We start from the raw sequence: 16,232 nt of genomic DNA on the forward strand, positions 1-16,232 counted from the left end.
TAATGGTTTTAATCTTTTTATCTGTATTTTATAGCTTTCAAGACAGCTGGTTCAAACAAAACACTAAGTAATTCTTAGCAAAAAGGTTTTTTTTAAATATAGCATATGTATAAGCATATGGAAAATGTTATTTTTTAAATTAAAATAACTGCAGCTATATACATAATTGCATGACATGCAATTGGTCTGTTGGATTGGTTTAGTATTATAAGCTAACTGGCTTGCTTATATTACTAGAATTTTATGTGCTTATCCAAATTAATATTACATAAACAATTACAAATCATCTGTGGGACTTTAGCAGCTGCTCTCATCCCACAAAATAATTTGACCCTAAACCCCAAAGTATTCAGAAACATTCTTCACAGTCTGTTTTGATGGGCACCACTTCAAAGTGATTGTGGTTTAAAAATATGCTGCTATTTTGGTGTCCACTTGTGTGGGATAAAATTTCCCATCAGCAATAGTAAGACTGTAATAAGATACCGGGAAAAAAAATAAAAAAGAGATAAAGAGAATGTTCAAGGTACATTTTTGCTGGAAAACATATGTGATGATGAAATAACGTTTAGAAATCTTTTTTTTACTTAAAATAATTTTGGCTAATGAAATACAGAATTCAGAGCAATGGATAGAACAAATCCCAAGCAGCAGGCTTTTTATAGCAGATTAGATATCAGTTTAAAACTGAATGTTGTGCCTCTTATGGGCCACCATACACAGCTGGTTAGGCATGTTGGCCTGGTGGGTCATATTATGCACATTAAGTGCATGAGCTGCAATATTCGTACACATATGTCAAAGAACTGAATCTTTATAGTTTTTATTTACGCTTCTTCAGATATTTCATAACTCATTTCATAATCTTGTCTTGTACCTGCTGAACATGCACCCCAATAACTTGTTTGATATTTATATATAGCAGACATAGACCATCATCAAGAGAAATCTGGACAGTCAGAGTTATGATCCCATTACTTGCATAATACATTGATGATAGGAATATACATTTACATACACGTCTATCTACAGGATTCTGCTTCATTTAGAATATTGTTTCCTAGTAGCAGATATGGCTTAGCAAAGCAATTTGTGCTAATATAGCCATTATTTAAAAACAAAAAACAAATTTCAGATAATTTTTAAAAAATGTCTACCATATACTACAAAGTAATCATTTCTGAGTATCATATACATGAGAATAGTCGTACTGATATCAACAAAATTGTTTTCGATTAAGTAGTTTGTACTGTAGCTATTGTTACTATGTAGCCAGCATATTCCCGTAATTTTATCATATGAATTTGTGTGAAGTTATTAATGGCCTTGTGCGAAAGATGGAATTCATACAACCCCATCAAAGAAGGCCAATAAGGCAGAAGGAATTATTCTGGTAAATATAAACATATGCACTATGTGGAAAAATACTGGAATGAAAACTTTTTAACACCATGGAAGAAAATATGATTCTCAAAATAACAAATGTGAACTGGAGGTGTGAAACTGAATGGCAACTACATTAATTTAGAGCTGTCATAATCAATTCAGATTTTTAGAATTTGTCTAAAGTTTTGGCCTCATCTTGGATGTGTATATGTAAATAAGTGACTGAAGGAAGATTTTAGATAAAAAATGAACAATAAGTTAGAAACATCCGTATGTTTCTCCATGTCTGAAGACTTTTTTATATAAAAATATTTATAATTTTCTATATGACATTATAGGCTTTTGATTAAGATCTTTCTGATCTCTTCTAACTCTGAAATAGCAAATGGTATGCATAACATTTCATATCAAACTGCTTCAAATTCAAATCTCTCTTTTTATTATGTTTGGCATGAGCATTCTTAAATCATAAAGTCCAATATGGTACATCTATAATTACTAAGATATGTCTTTAAAAATCACATTTTCCCCAAACATGTATCATCTCAAAGATAAAGTCCTGTAATGGATAAGTTGCATTCTGAACTAGATCCATTTTCAATTTCATTAACATCAGTAACATCTCTTATCTTTCTATCTGAAGGTTTCATTGTATGGAATTGTTGAAGAAGGATAATTATTCAATTCCAGCAATAATTCTAGCAATGAGTGATAAAATTCATGGCTATAAGTGAATTTGTAATAGTCTGTATTTGAGTCACTTAGCACAGTTGCAAACTAATAAGGTTAGAAATAATGTTAGAAGTGAGACACATATTTTTTTAAAAAAATATTCTAAAAAGGATAAAGCAGAAAAGCTCTCAAAATTACGAATTATCACATACATTAGTTGCATCCCTATTCTTTCAGGTGCATATGTTTCTTTGAGCCCATCTCAACACTGGAAAATATGTTGACATTAATTATGTGAGCCCTACGTAGTGAACTAGAGTAATGTAAATGAATGTCATCAGTTTTCTTTTTTTGTTGAAGGAAAATGTCACATGCCTACTTTTGAGTCAAAACAAAATTTAACAAGATAATCTGTTTTTCTTGGATAAATATTTTTGTATAATTAAAATCTAGATCATTACAATTTACTCAGTATTTGATGAAATAGTAGGACAATTTTGGCAGGAAAAGAGAAATGATTAAAACATTTCATTTAACCTTTTAAAATGTTACAGCAAAACTTTAAATTTTTCAAGCCTGTTTTATCTGTTATTTGTTAAAACAGTTTAAGGATGTACAAGCCTCCCTTGAGAGATTCCACTTTTCTTACAGAAATTCATTATAAATTCTCAAATGTTCTGACTCAATATGTACCTGACAAGTTCACTATAAATGAAATTAAGCAGCCGCACTCTAGAATAACTTGTTCATTGTCCTTTGGTCCATAGACTATGTCTTGTTGTTTAGTATTATTTTAGATTTATATCCCACATTTATTTTGTATTACATTTAATCTGCATTACTTCATAAGGCCTACTGTCTCCTTTTTCACCACAACAGTCTTGTGAGCTGGGAGAGAATGGGCTGGGAGAGAATGACTAGCTCAAAGTCATTCAGCTGGCTTTCACACTGTAATTCAGTTCTCCTCATTTCTAGTACAGAACATTAGCCAGTGTTTAGTTCAGAATCTTACATTAAATTGCTCTCTACTTCTTAAACTGTTAGTGTGATGGAATGTACTAAGGAGATGGATTCCCAGGAGAAGGTGATAACATTTCAGAGGAGTATGAGGTACCTCAGACCAGATGTGTGAGAGGAACAGGGTGAAGACATCCCCTCTCTAATAGCTCATAGAGAATATTGTAGGTGCAAATAGTAGAGGTTCAGTCTGGCAAGATTTTGTCTATAGTATAAAGAACTCAGCTTGGAAAAATCACCACATGTCATTCTTGGTTTTGGGCCTGATAGTCTCTAGGCTTTGTATAATGATTCCCTCCTGTCTTCAGCAACATATAGTTTCTATTTCACTAACAGATCTAAGTTTGCCACTTACTGCACTAGCTGAGCTGAGAATGGAATAAAAAGCCCTCTTTATAAATATAACCTGCTAAAGAAAAGCACTAAGAAATTTATTTATTTATTTATTTATTTATTTATTTATTTATTTATTTATTTATTTATTTATGAGACTTATATACTTAAGTGCAAGCACTCTCTAAGCGGTGTACACCAGTAAGCAATGTATATATATATATTTACATTGCCCCCAACAATCTGGGTCCTCATTTTACCTACCCCGGAAGGATGGAAGGCTGAGTCAACCTTGAGCCGGTGAGATTTGAACCGCTGACCTGCTGAACACAGTCAGCTAAAGTGGCCTGCAGTACTGCACTCTTAACTGCTGCACCACCAATTTGCTGATACAATACTTTGTAGCATCTGGATGATCCCATCTTCATATATTTATTTACTAGAAGAAGAGATCACTAGCTCTTTCAAGGCTACAGCCACAACACAAAGTGGTCAATTTCATGGACTTATTATTACAATTATTATAGTTGATTGCATAACCAGATGTTTACACCAGATTTGGCATTTTTATCCATCTATTGCAGGGGTGTCAAACTGCTGGCCCGTGGGCGGATGCGTCATCCAGAAGCAGCGCCCACCCCATTGCCAGCAATGGCAAAAACGTCCCAGTACGTTGCACAATGTCACATGATGTTGCGAGTTTGACATGTCTGATTTATTGAGTTTTTCCGAAGGCCTTTTCCCTGGAGTAGGCAGATGTTATTGTTTAATAATATTAAAGATATTGGCACAGGATGTAAGCTGTTCTCAATAAATCTGCCTTTCGCAATTGACTGTGGTGATTTTGGCAATACTGATGGTGTTCAAGTGGTGCTCCAGCAGTTTTGTGATTGCATCTGTGGTATTACTATTGGTCCTCCTATGTTTTTATTTTCCCATAAATCACAATTACTTAGCAGGTCTTTATATTTTGTGATCATTTTCTCCAGTTCATTGTCTTCTATTTTGCTGGTTTTGGGAAATGTGTATCCATTATCCAGACTTGTTTTGTCTGCCTGATGAACAATTGTTAAGTCTGAGTTGTTGTGTGGAAAATTCTTGTCTGTTGGAGTACTGAAGTCCCAGAGTAGTTTAGCTCCTAATTATTTTATTTATTCTAATTATGGTTGGTCATATTATTATTATTAGCAGTAATAATATTTCAAGTATAAATCAAGTAGTATTTCCACACACTGCATTCTGCAAACTGAAACTTTAAAAATCTAACCCACTATTCTCTTTCATTTATACTATTCAAAAATGAGCTATTAGTAAGGATAAATTATTCACTTGACCTGTCTTCTTTTATTGCAGTTATTCGAGCCAAGGTAGTGGGCAAGAAACTTATGAAAGATGGACCATTTGGGACAATGCAATACACTGTCAAACAAATGAAGGTGAGTGAACAGATGCCAGTCATTTTGAGTTGAAACAACAAAACATTTTCAGAGATCATCAGGTAGGTTATTCAGTCCCCTGAGATTCATATCCCAACTAATGAATGACTTGTATAATTTTGTGAATAAGCAAAGGTGATTTCCCACAAGTAAGCTATTCTTTTTTTCTCCATATAGTGTTGTGCTAATTTATATATGCATAGAAAGACCTAACTCTTCATTTGTGTTAAGTGATTTTTTCCAACTTGACAAATGTTTAAATTTTCAGGTGTATAGAAATAATTGTTTATAATTTGTACTCATTAACAGGTTAGCGAAATAAGTCATTGGTATTATGGCTTTAGAAGTAGGAGGAATTTGTCTGTCCCTAAAAGTGAAAAGCAGATAATAATTTTATGGTTAAAAATTACTCATTTCAGCACAGACTCTTAAATGTAATTACCTAATTTTATTTGATTAACAGAAAGTAGATGAAAATTGACAAACTTTTTGCAGTAAACACTTGAGGATAGAAAGAAGTATTAGGAGAATATGGGAGTTTGACCTTTTGCCCCTGCTCCTTCTGTTTGTATTATATTCCAATGGAAAAATGTTGGCTTAGGAGAGAAGTAAAATCATGACTGCTTTGAAACTGGGCTAGATTAAAGTTTCTTTTTACTTACCATTGTTAACTTGTCTTGCCCTGCTCTGCCAGATGACCAGGTATGTGTATACAGATGATATATTTATCACTTTCTTCTATAAAATAATTTAAATGAAGAAGCTTAATTTCTTGTTTTTAATCATTTGAAGGGAAAATATTTTTCACAAAGTCCACCCTTGCCAGAGCAGCCACAATCTCATCTGCATCTTTTGAATTCTAAGTCTATAGAATGAACTAATAGCTAAATGTACCCTGCAGTCATTCTAGAAATTATATTAAAAGACTTTTTAGGTTTCCCACTATAAGATAGGAGAAAAATAACTAATAAAAGAAAACAAACTTTTCTAAATACGCGTATCCTCAACAGATTGGGTAAGTATAGTAGTGAGTAGAAAAGGTTTGGTAGGTTGAGCCGTGGTGATGCAGTGGTTAGAATGCAGTACTGCAGGCTACTTCTGCTGACTGCCCAGCTGCCTGGAGTTTGGCAGTTTGATTCTGACCGGCTCAAGGATGACTCAGCCTTCCATCCTTCTGAGGTTGGTAAAATGAGGACCCAGATTGTTGGGGGCAATATGCTGACTCTGTAAACTGCTTAGAGAGGGCTGTAAAGCACTGTGAAGCGATATATAAGTCTAAGTGCTATTGCTATTGAGAAAATTTCACCAATCATCTACAGGCAACATCCTGAAAGCAGGAAGGTTTTCCACAGAAGAAAAGATATATTAATCTGTGGGGTTCTTGGTGCTCTCTGAGCTTGTTGTTTTCTTGCAGACATTTTACTACTAGCACTGATGATGTTACCTATTGGGTAATGAAACATCTACAAGAAAACAACCAAGTCAGAGAGTACCAAGGATCCCACAGTTAAACCTGAGCTACAAATATTCTCTTATGTTGAAATATTAGTCTAATGGAAGAGATTTTTCTTAATTTATTGCTTGACTTTGTGCATTTGATGCAACTAACCAGCTCCTCGTGGAGCAAATACAACATTTACAGGATAAGGATGTTAAAATGACATCTATTTCATGTACAGTGTTCCTTCATGCAACCTGCCTCCTATAGATTGCCTTGTAATGTTTCATTTTTTTAAAAAAACTATTCTGCATAATAAAATAGAACTTCATTATCATACATCTTTCTCTGAAAGTCAAAGTAATGTGCTGCAACATATACACATACAAACTACCATTTACACACACGTGTGTGTGTGTGTGTGTGTACGTGTGCGCGCGCACGTGCACATGGTAGTCGTATCCAAACCTTTTTACATTTCCCTATGCTTACAGTTAATGAAGGAAAAGCAAATACATACTTGTTTGATACTTATTTATAGAATATCTGTTTTGGACTTCCATTATGAAATAGATCTCGTAGCCACTTTTTACATCTTTATGCTCTGCCCAAATGTTGTTTTAAAATTATTTTTTAGGTTGGGAATCAATTATATGTATATTTCAGTATACCCTAGATCACAATTTATGGAAATGTATTGAAACAAATTACTGATTTGTTCACCACATGTTATTTCATTCAGAAATACTGCTTAGTTTGAGACAGTGTGATGTAGATATTCAATCATAACAACACAATAGTAATTTCAAGCCAGTCATTATCTTCCAGAATATTATACCTCATGGGATTGTTATAAGAATAAATTTTGAGGAAATATTATTTATCCTATCTTAGATCTTTGTAGCATCAACAAGCATAACAAACAAATGAATCTAAAATTATGTAGAAAATAAGCTCTGAAACTCTTAAATTTTTGGCAGAATTAGTTAACAAGTGTCCTGTTTGTTTTTTGTTTTTTTTCCCAAAAAGTCTAGTAGTGAGAAACCTTCATGAAGCTCCTTGTTTAGGAAATAATTGGACACTTGAAGCCTGGTTAGATTTACTTGTTCATTCTGAAGAAATTTTTTTTTTCTCCTCCCTCACTTTGGCTCTTTTCTGTACTCCCAGTGTAATAAACAGACTTCACTTGAACCTGTTGCTCTGGACATTCTTTTGTTAACTGACCTCTTATGTAATGTTAAAAATGTGCTCTGATTTATTTTTCTTGGCTGTTACATCTCAGTCATAAGACTAGTTTAATGTCCATAGAAGAATGAGGATTTTTTTAAAAAAGCAATAGACTTTGGCAGTGACTGTAGAAACCTGAAACATATTACACAAAGTAATTTAGTGATTGAGCAAAATAGCCACTTGCCTTCCTCCTAATAACAGTAATTCTGTTTATATGGCATCATCTTTCCATCTTAGTATAAAAGTTGTGAGCAAGCAGAGATGGTTTTTTTATGTCATTACAAACCAGTGCTAACATGCCTTGAGTAGAATTTTACCCTGTAATGACAGATCCTATGAGTAGCAATGCCACCTTGATTGCTCTAACAAAAATGCGAACCTGTGAAACCTCCTGTTTAAATAGATTTGAGAATGGAACAGGTTCCACAAGATTTTTCTCAAGGTTAATAAAAGTTCTCTGCTATTCTATATCTTTTGAAGAATCAAGGAATATTGTTTTCTTTTTTGAAGACTTTACAAATTTTTCCAGAACAAAAGAAAGCTAGATGTGACAGTTTTTGAATGGAGTCAAAATATGTGTACTCTACAATTCTAAACCACTTATCTTAGCTCTACTTCTTGGGACATTGGAAACTGTCGGTCAGGATTCTGGAATCATCAGGGATACACATTCCGCTTAAAATAAAGACAGAAGAGGAAGTAGCTGGATAATGGAAAAAGTGATAGGTTTGGGGGTTTGTTTGTTTTGGTTGCACTGCATTTCATTAAAACATCTTGTGTGTTTGCTCTCTTTTTGTAGATGTACAGAGGTTTTGACAAGATGCCACATGTTCAATACATCTATACTGAGGCTTCCGAAAGTCTTTGTGGAGTCAAGTTGGAGGTCAATAAGTATCAGTACATGATTACAGGTAAAAACACAACAAATTTTCTGCTACAGCATGCTTACAGGTTGTATTAGTTTCAGCTATTTTTAGATGCTGAAGTTCAGCATTAGTGGGTGCAGTTTATAAGTATTTATTCTAGTCATTATATTGAGGTCTATTATCATGCATACATTAGTCTATTTTGCACTAACATGGTCAGGTTTTAAACTAGAAATCCTAAAAATAATGTATATCATTCGGAACCTGTTTTAAGGGTGTGTGTTTAAGGCTTTTTAAAAACCCAGTAAATATTAGGACTTTCAACTCAGCTGGGAGTACATTCCAAATAAATGAGGCAACATATTTTAACCTCCTCTTAATTCCAGGTTAAGATATCTTCTTTCCCTGGGCTTTTTAAAAACAATATAATACAGACGTATTATTTCTCTGTGATGCTGATGATGGTTGGGTCTTTGTTTTTATCTAATTTATCTGCTTAATTAACTTTTATTAGAGTTGTATCAGTAAAATATTCCTTATGACAAATTATTCAATTGCTCTTTCTAAACTTACTATAATTGGAAATGTTGGGAAATTTTGCATTAGAAAAGGACAATCTTTTAAGTTGTTTTTCTCCCAATAAATTAGGAAATTACCTTGAGCTCTCAAATGAATGACACTGGAATGGATAATTTGTGCTTATGTTTTGCAGGTCGAGTTTATGATGGAAAGGTTTATACTGGACTGTGTAATCTGAATGAAAAGTGGGATCGATTGACCTTGTCTCAGCGCAAAGGACTAAACCACCGTTACCATCTAGGTTGTGGCTGCAAGGTAAGAGATTTCTCTGCCAACCTTATACATTTGAGATGTTTTTTATTTATTTAATCAAGGTATATAGTTGTATACTTGACACATAGTTCAGGGTGGAATTCATCATTAATAAAGAATGCCAACTCAGTAAAAACAATACGGTAAAACAAATAATAAACATAATCCCAAACAGAAACACATAAAGTGCTGTGAAAAATTCACCCTAAGCTCATACCACTCCTAGATGCAATGCCAGTGAGAAAAAAAATAGCACTTTAATACTTTTCAGAAGGAAGATAGCAGCAGGTACAACCAAATTTTTTGGTGGATACCCTTATTAAGGGCAAGGGAAGCAAGAAAAAAAGCCTGTCTCCTGGGTTCAACTAATGAGATCAAGAGAATGTCTTCTTGTCAGATCTTACTAGATGTGCAGAAATGATCAGAATAGATGATTGTGAATGTAACCCTTATAAGTAAGAACCAACACTTTGAATTATATCTAGAAGAACAATGGTAAACACTGTAGTTCGTGAAGTAGAGATGTTATATGGGTGTGCTGAGGTATATCAGTAACTACCACGGTTCTACTCTCTGCACCAACTGAAGCTTTTGAATGGTCATCTAAGTGTGGCCTCATGTAGAGCACATTGAGATAATCTAATTGTGAGATGAATAATGCACATGTGAGAATAAACAGGTTCTCTGATCTAAAACTGTTGCAAAAGATGGAACTGTGCAATGTCCCTATGTACTATAGCTGCCATCTGCTCTTAATGTAGGAGTTGTGAGTCTAGGAGTACCTCCAAATTACTCACTGTTTAGAATAGTGCAACCCTATCCAGAACCAAAGATTGAGCAATATCTAATACTCTGTCAATGGATGACCTCACTGAGTGATCTCATGTAGATATTAAGCAGAAATGGAAAAAGAACTACTGCCTGAGACACCTCACAAATCTAACAGCCACAGATGAATGAAGGGGAATATACGTGTCCCAGAATAATGTTGCAGGATCCAATCTGGGTCGGTCGCCGATGACCCACCCAGATTGGATCCTGTAACAGCCATATCTTTGCCACTTACCAATACTGAATGGAACTGGCCCCAGATGAAGGATGAGAACAGTGCAATGCCCTGCTTCTAACTGCCAATCCTCTGAACTAATCCAAAAAGATACTATGATTAATATTCTGGGATATATGGTTCAAAAGGGGCAGCAAAAAGGAATTGTACTCCTTGGTGAAAATCTGGGCATGAAAATGAGGCCTGCAAGCTCCAGGAGCTTATTATAATGTTGTTGCTCTCATTCTAGGATTAGAATTTCCAGACTCAATAAATCACCAGATGGTTTAAAATATTGAAAATGAGATTAAAATGGATTGAAATAATTCTTTACCTCATGACTAATCTAGTGGTATGTGCTACTTTTTGTATATAAGAGAACTTCAATAGCAGTTAGACTTATATACAACTTCACGGTGCTTTACATTCCTCTCTAAGCAATTTGCAAAGTCTGCATATTGTCCCCAACAATCTGGGTCCTCATTTTACTGACCTCAGAAGGATGGAAGGATGAGTAAACTTTGACCCAGTGAGAATCAAACTGCCGAACTGTTGGGAGCCGGCAGTCAGCAGAATTAGCCTGCAATATTGAATTCTAACCACTGCGCCATCACCGCTCAGAAGATATATATGAACACAAAATTTACAGTCTTAAAATGTCTGATTAATTCGTTTGTTTTTTGTAATTATAGATTAAGCCCTGCTACTATCTTCCTTGCTTTGTGACCTCCAAGAATGAATGCCTCTGGACAGACATGCTTTCCAGCTTTGGCCAACCAGGGTACCAGTCAAAGCATTATGCTTGCATCAAACACAAAGATGGCTACTGCAGCTGGTATAGAGGATGGGCACCTCCTGATAAAACCATCATCAATGCAACTGACCCCTGAAATTTTATTTATCTTTCTTTCCTGTTCTTTTCTTCCCATGTGGCTGAGCATTCTTTGGACACTAACGCATATTTGATCATGATGGCAACCATGATATTAGTGCCTGTTTCTTGCAATTTTTAGCACTTCGAACTGTTGTGATTTTTAAATCTATGCTGTCTTAACTCTTTTTTAAAATTATCTTTTAAAAAATTGCTCTCATCCCATGTTGATCAAATATTTATCTGGTATGTGAACAGAAGTTCCCAGATAATCAAGGGAGCTTTTGCTTAAAGTTTTTATAGCACTATACATATAGCAATATATATATTTTTGTAGGAAAACATAAATCTCAAAAATTTCCTGATTAAAATTCTATTCCCTCCTCTTCATTTCCTGTGCTGCTGTTTTATTCTCACATTCAGTTCTCAGAGCAGGTAGCTATGAACACAGCCAGTTGTGAACCACATAATGAAGGGATGCAAAGAAACTGATCATTCTTATAGAGTATGGAATATGGAGTATTTGGGAAAATTCTTTTGTATGAATTTAAAAGATTGCAGACTTCAATTAAATGCCTGTCCATTCCAATATGAATGTAGAAATTTCATGGCAGTTCTAGGTTTGCACATAAAATAAATTTCTTTAAAAACATGAAAATCAATTAAAATGAAGCTAACATATCTTCTAAATGTGGAACAAACCTGTTGAGAACCAAATCAACACCAGATATTTTTGTGGCTTTGATGTGGATGTAAAACTGCTTCTTCAATATTTGTTTTACACACAACTTTCTCAGAATTTTGTGTAGAAGGGACAAAGTCAGAGCACAGGAGGAAAGAAACAACCCTCCCTGGGACATATTGATATAAGAAACCAGCTGCCCAAACATTGCTTTTGCTGAACAAAAATGTATGTAGATATAATGATATAAGCTATTTTTGACAGGACACGATTCTGTTTCATGCTATAAGTAATAAAAAGGTTTATGCTTTTGTTTCAAAGGAGCAACCATTCACATTCCAAATCATTAGTTACTATTTTATTTTTTAGTTCTAACGCTACTGTAGTTGCAGTAAATTCTAAAGCAGTGATAATAATCTGTTTTTATTCCCTTCCCTGTATGCTTGTTTTCCTTCTTGCCATCAAAGAAAGAAATATTTTCATGGTTCCTTATCCTCTTTCCTTAAAAATATACAATAGAATGGTGTTATAAAAGTGCCTTACTATTGTATGAATACTGGTTCAGCCTGTACTTTGAAAAAAATATTTTTTCATAGTTTTTCATGATAAATTCTATTATATAGGAATCTTTTCATAATATTTTATTCTCCTGTGAATACTGGCAAGGCAGTGAACAATTGCTTATTCATAATATTTTCCTACTTGTTAATAATGTGTTTATCAATAGACACAGTGAAAATAGAGAAGATGGGTAGGGAATATATTAAAACCTACTTTTCCTGACTTTAATGGAATTCTTAAAGAACTAGATCTATTAACTAAAATAATATTTTTAGGGGAGACTATTATGTATTCCACTGTTGGCTACAGTTAAATAGCCCTATGGTTTGAGCTCACTATGCTTTCTAGCAGTAAGGAACTGGCTATTCTGCTTTCACTACAGTCTTTATTTCTGTTATGAAAAGGTGTAATAAAAAATCTTTTAAAATTAATTTAAGAGCGAAGTTTCTATTGGAGTTGGCAACTGCATAATTTACTGAGACTAGAGTGGGGTGAAGGTTAATAGTTAATACAAGCACATGTTCTGTCCTTTTGTGCTATTATAATTTGTCTTAACATTACTTTCTGTCTTCAATTCATTCCTCCTAAGAAACAGAGCTGCCATAAGTTCAAAATTGTTCTATAATAAAACCAAAAAATGCATCCAGTTTTCTCCTCAGTTGAACTGAATAATTTGTTGTAACAGAGATATTATCAGTAGAGCGTCCACAACACAAAAGAAATGGCTGAGCAGGAGTGAGGACACTCATACACAGAAATCTATATTGCCCTATTTCTAGAGATAAACTTGATTTAAGCTCAGATCTTAAAGGCAAGAAGAAAGCAGCTGTATCATATTTTGATCTCTCATTTCACTGAATGGCAGCTCTAGATCATTATTATTTTCACTTATTAAGGTCGTGCCTGAATCGCCATAATACTGCAGTCAAAAACGGTGAAAATATCTTTTATGCTAAGAAAAAACATGTTTGTATTCAGGTTGTAATGTATCTCTGTATTTTAAGAAATAAATTAGCATACCTTTCCAATAAAATATATTTCTCTATGTAGGTGTTTATTGTACACCACAGAAGATAAAGTTATTTGAGGAAGAGTGATAGCTTAATCAACAATCCTCTTACAGGGTGGCTTGGTTCTTGGTTTTGTTTTAATAAGGAGGCAAAAAAGAGAGGGGAAAAACCCAGCAAGAAATACATTTCTTTTGGGATACCTGCAATGTTTTCAGTGCTAAAACTTTACAATATTTTTTTTTAAAGAAAAGTGAGCCATCTAGAGTTTGGTACAAGGTGGGTGGCTATGTAAATGTTTTAAGCAAACAAAATACGGGGCTTTTTATCATTCCCATTATATAGACTGTAATGTGGGATTTGAAATGGTAGTCTGACTCGAGTGTGTTCATCCAGCACACTATTAGCAAGATCCTTAGTTTTGTATTTGATGTATGGGCCTGAGCCATTATTGTTAAAGTCAGCTGGTGTCTTTCCACTGATTCCAGAAGTTATAAGACCTGATATGTCTAATTATGAACTCATCTGCAAAGGATTCAATCTAGCATGTGTTTTTTTTCAGAAGGGAGTTGCATTAAATTTGATGGAGGTTATTCTCAGGAAAGCATGCATATGACTGCAGAATTAGGATTTAATTCTATTTACATCTTAGTAACAAACCCTACTGATTCCAACTCTTTTGGGGGGGGGTAGAAACAGGCCTAGGATCAAGATGTAAAGAATTGTTTTGTTTTTTGCATTACCATTGTTAGCCATTATGAACATTAGAGTGGAAATAAATGCAATCCAGGAGAAAACTCCTCCCCAAAAGGAATGTACTTTTTGCTTAGTTTAGTAGCACTGTTGACAGTTTTCCTCCTTGTTTTGTTATTTATAAATTTTATATTCATTGAATGTATATTGTCTTTTAAGATAATAATGTTCACTTTTTATAGTGTATCTTTATTCTAAACAATAAAGTGTTTTATTTCTTACCACAGATATTCTATCATCTCTATTGTAACTCATTTTGCTCAATAAAAAGCTATCCAATTGAATATTGTTGGAAACAAGTTCACTGCTGATGCGCATCTGATAGTCCTTCTTACAGGCAAATTTTAATTATGTTTGTCATATTTAACTTGAATACGTGTATACAAATATCAAATCCCAATAAATCAACCAACCTAAATTGTTCCTAGCTTTCAGATTTACACATCATTAACACTACTTGTTTGAAATAGTATATGCACAAGCTATATTACCTGCCTACAAAATGAAATACTGTGGACAACTTTAAAAAACATTAGTAATGTTTGGTAGGTATACTGTTGCAAGCAGTCTTCTATCTGATAATGTGGATAAATATAACTATCCTCTCCCCATTTGGTTGCATATCACCCCAACTGTTAGTAGCAAGGTTGTGATTCATATCTGTTGCTCAATAGACTGAGGTATGCTATATAAAGCAGCCCAATCATTGTGTTCAGAACATCTAAGCTGATGTCACTCAAAACCAGGTATTTTGTTCTGATTACAAAAAAACAAAAACAAAAAACAGTATAGGCATTTATTCAGCACAAAGCTTTCAAAATAATGTTTCATTATTTCAAATTTGCATATTCCTGGCCAAAACAACATAAGATGGATCAAACTTAAATTTTATTTCATCAATCTTGTGGATTCTAATATGAAGTTTCTACAGAAGAAAAAAATAACATGTAATATATGGCCCTTGCAGTTCCCCAAATCACTCACCATTAGCCATGATATGAATTCACCAACGTTTAAATACTAAAGTTTTCCTATATCCTAATTAAATGATATATTTTTTACCATTAGTTCACTAGTCCATCTAGGCCAGGGGTGTCAAACTGCCAGCCCATGGGACGGTTTCATCATATCGGAGCCGCGCCCACCCCATTGGCAATGGCGAAAAAGCTATGATACGTCGCGTGACGTCGTGAGTTTGACATGCCTGATCTAGGCAGTATTATGTCTACTATATGATAGACAAGAGTCTTTTCTAGTTTAAAAGGTAGAAACTTCCTATTTAGAAAAAGAAATTGGGAAAATTTCTAGTAAATTTATATTGCTAGGGTATTGGCCTTATTCAGAGTTCCTGAATAATTATAGATATTTAAAACAAGTTACTTTAGTACAGATATCACAGAGTGAAATTCTCCTCTGACAATAATTTACAAAGACATATGGATCCTAAATTAAAACATTTCCCTAATGTAGTGCTGACGGAATCAGAGTGTGTAAATTTTCTGGATTTGTATTCCTGGAATTTACAAGGGCAAATTATGAATGGACTCATATAAAGGAAGGAAGTCCTGGAACAATGTAGAAAACACAAATTATTCAAAGGAAGGAACATTTTTATATATAAGTTTTTTTAAAAAAAATATATTTCATTGCATATTATTTTCCTTATTGAGATGTAAATAGAAAACAACATATTTTGCTTCTTGAATAAGGGCATACATTTCATTGCCCAGAGATGCCCCCACACCAAAATATTCATATTCTAGTAAATATATATAGGTGGGATCTGGGAACCCTTTGGTGCCTTAAAAAGTTTGAATTTATGTTTTAAGTATAGTCAATAGTTTTTTTTGAAAATTTAAAACATTGTTTAATATTTTTGATATAGTGTTTTAATCTTAAATGTAACGATGTTAAAACACACTCTTTCATATCTAGGGAACATGACAGACAATTTAAGAGAACAATTTAAGGTGTCCACAGGGAATTCCAAAACAAGCATTGATCTGCTGCTGTGCAAGCTTCCCTTGTACAAAAGGCCAGAGCCTGCTCTGTTTGGTTACAATTTTTCTTTTGTCATTTTAATGAAATTGGATTCTGTGGAAGC

The 16,232-nt window shown here is 33.9% G+C and overlaps 2 protein-coding genes across 2 annotated transcripts in view; one reads left to right on the plus strand and one right to left on the minus strand.

The window, feature by feature from the left end:
• TIMP3 (TIMP metallopeptidase inhibitor 3) overlaps nucleotides 1-14,358 on the plus strand; it is a 44,549-nt gene extending 30,191 nt beyond the window's left edge. Inside the window, exons 2-5 of the mRNA XM_039363926.1 lie at nucleotides 4,762-4,844; nucleotides 8,312-8,423; nucleotides 9,091-9,212; nucleotides 10,947-14,358. Of these exons, the coding sequence (XP_039219860.1) occupies nucleotides 4,762-4,844; nucleotides 8,312-8,423; nucleotides 9,091-9,212; nucleotides 10,947-11,144 (515 nt within the window). The 3' untranslated portion in view covers nucleotides 11,145-14,358. The remainder of the gene's footprint in view (nucleotides 1-4,761; nucleotides 4,845-8,311; nucleotides 8,424-9,090; nucleotides 9,213-10,946) is intronic.
• The window catches only part of SYN3 (synapsin III), a 227,151-nt gene that overhangs the window by 148,369 nt on the left and 62,550 nt on the right, over nucleotides 1-16,232 (minus strand). The window lies entirely within an intron of this gene.

This window comes from Crotalus tigris, unplaced genomic scaffold (genome assembly GCF_016545835.1).
Source record: "Crotalus tigris isolate CLP2741 ecotype Arizona unplaced genomic scaffold, ASM1654583v1 scf7180000019630.4133010339:1179603, whole genome shotgun sequence".
NCBI lineage: Eukaryota > Metazoa > Chordata > Lepidosauria > Squamata > Viperidae > Crotalus > Crotalus tigris.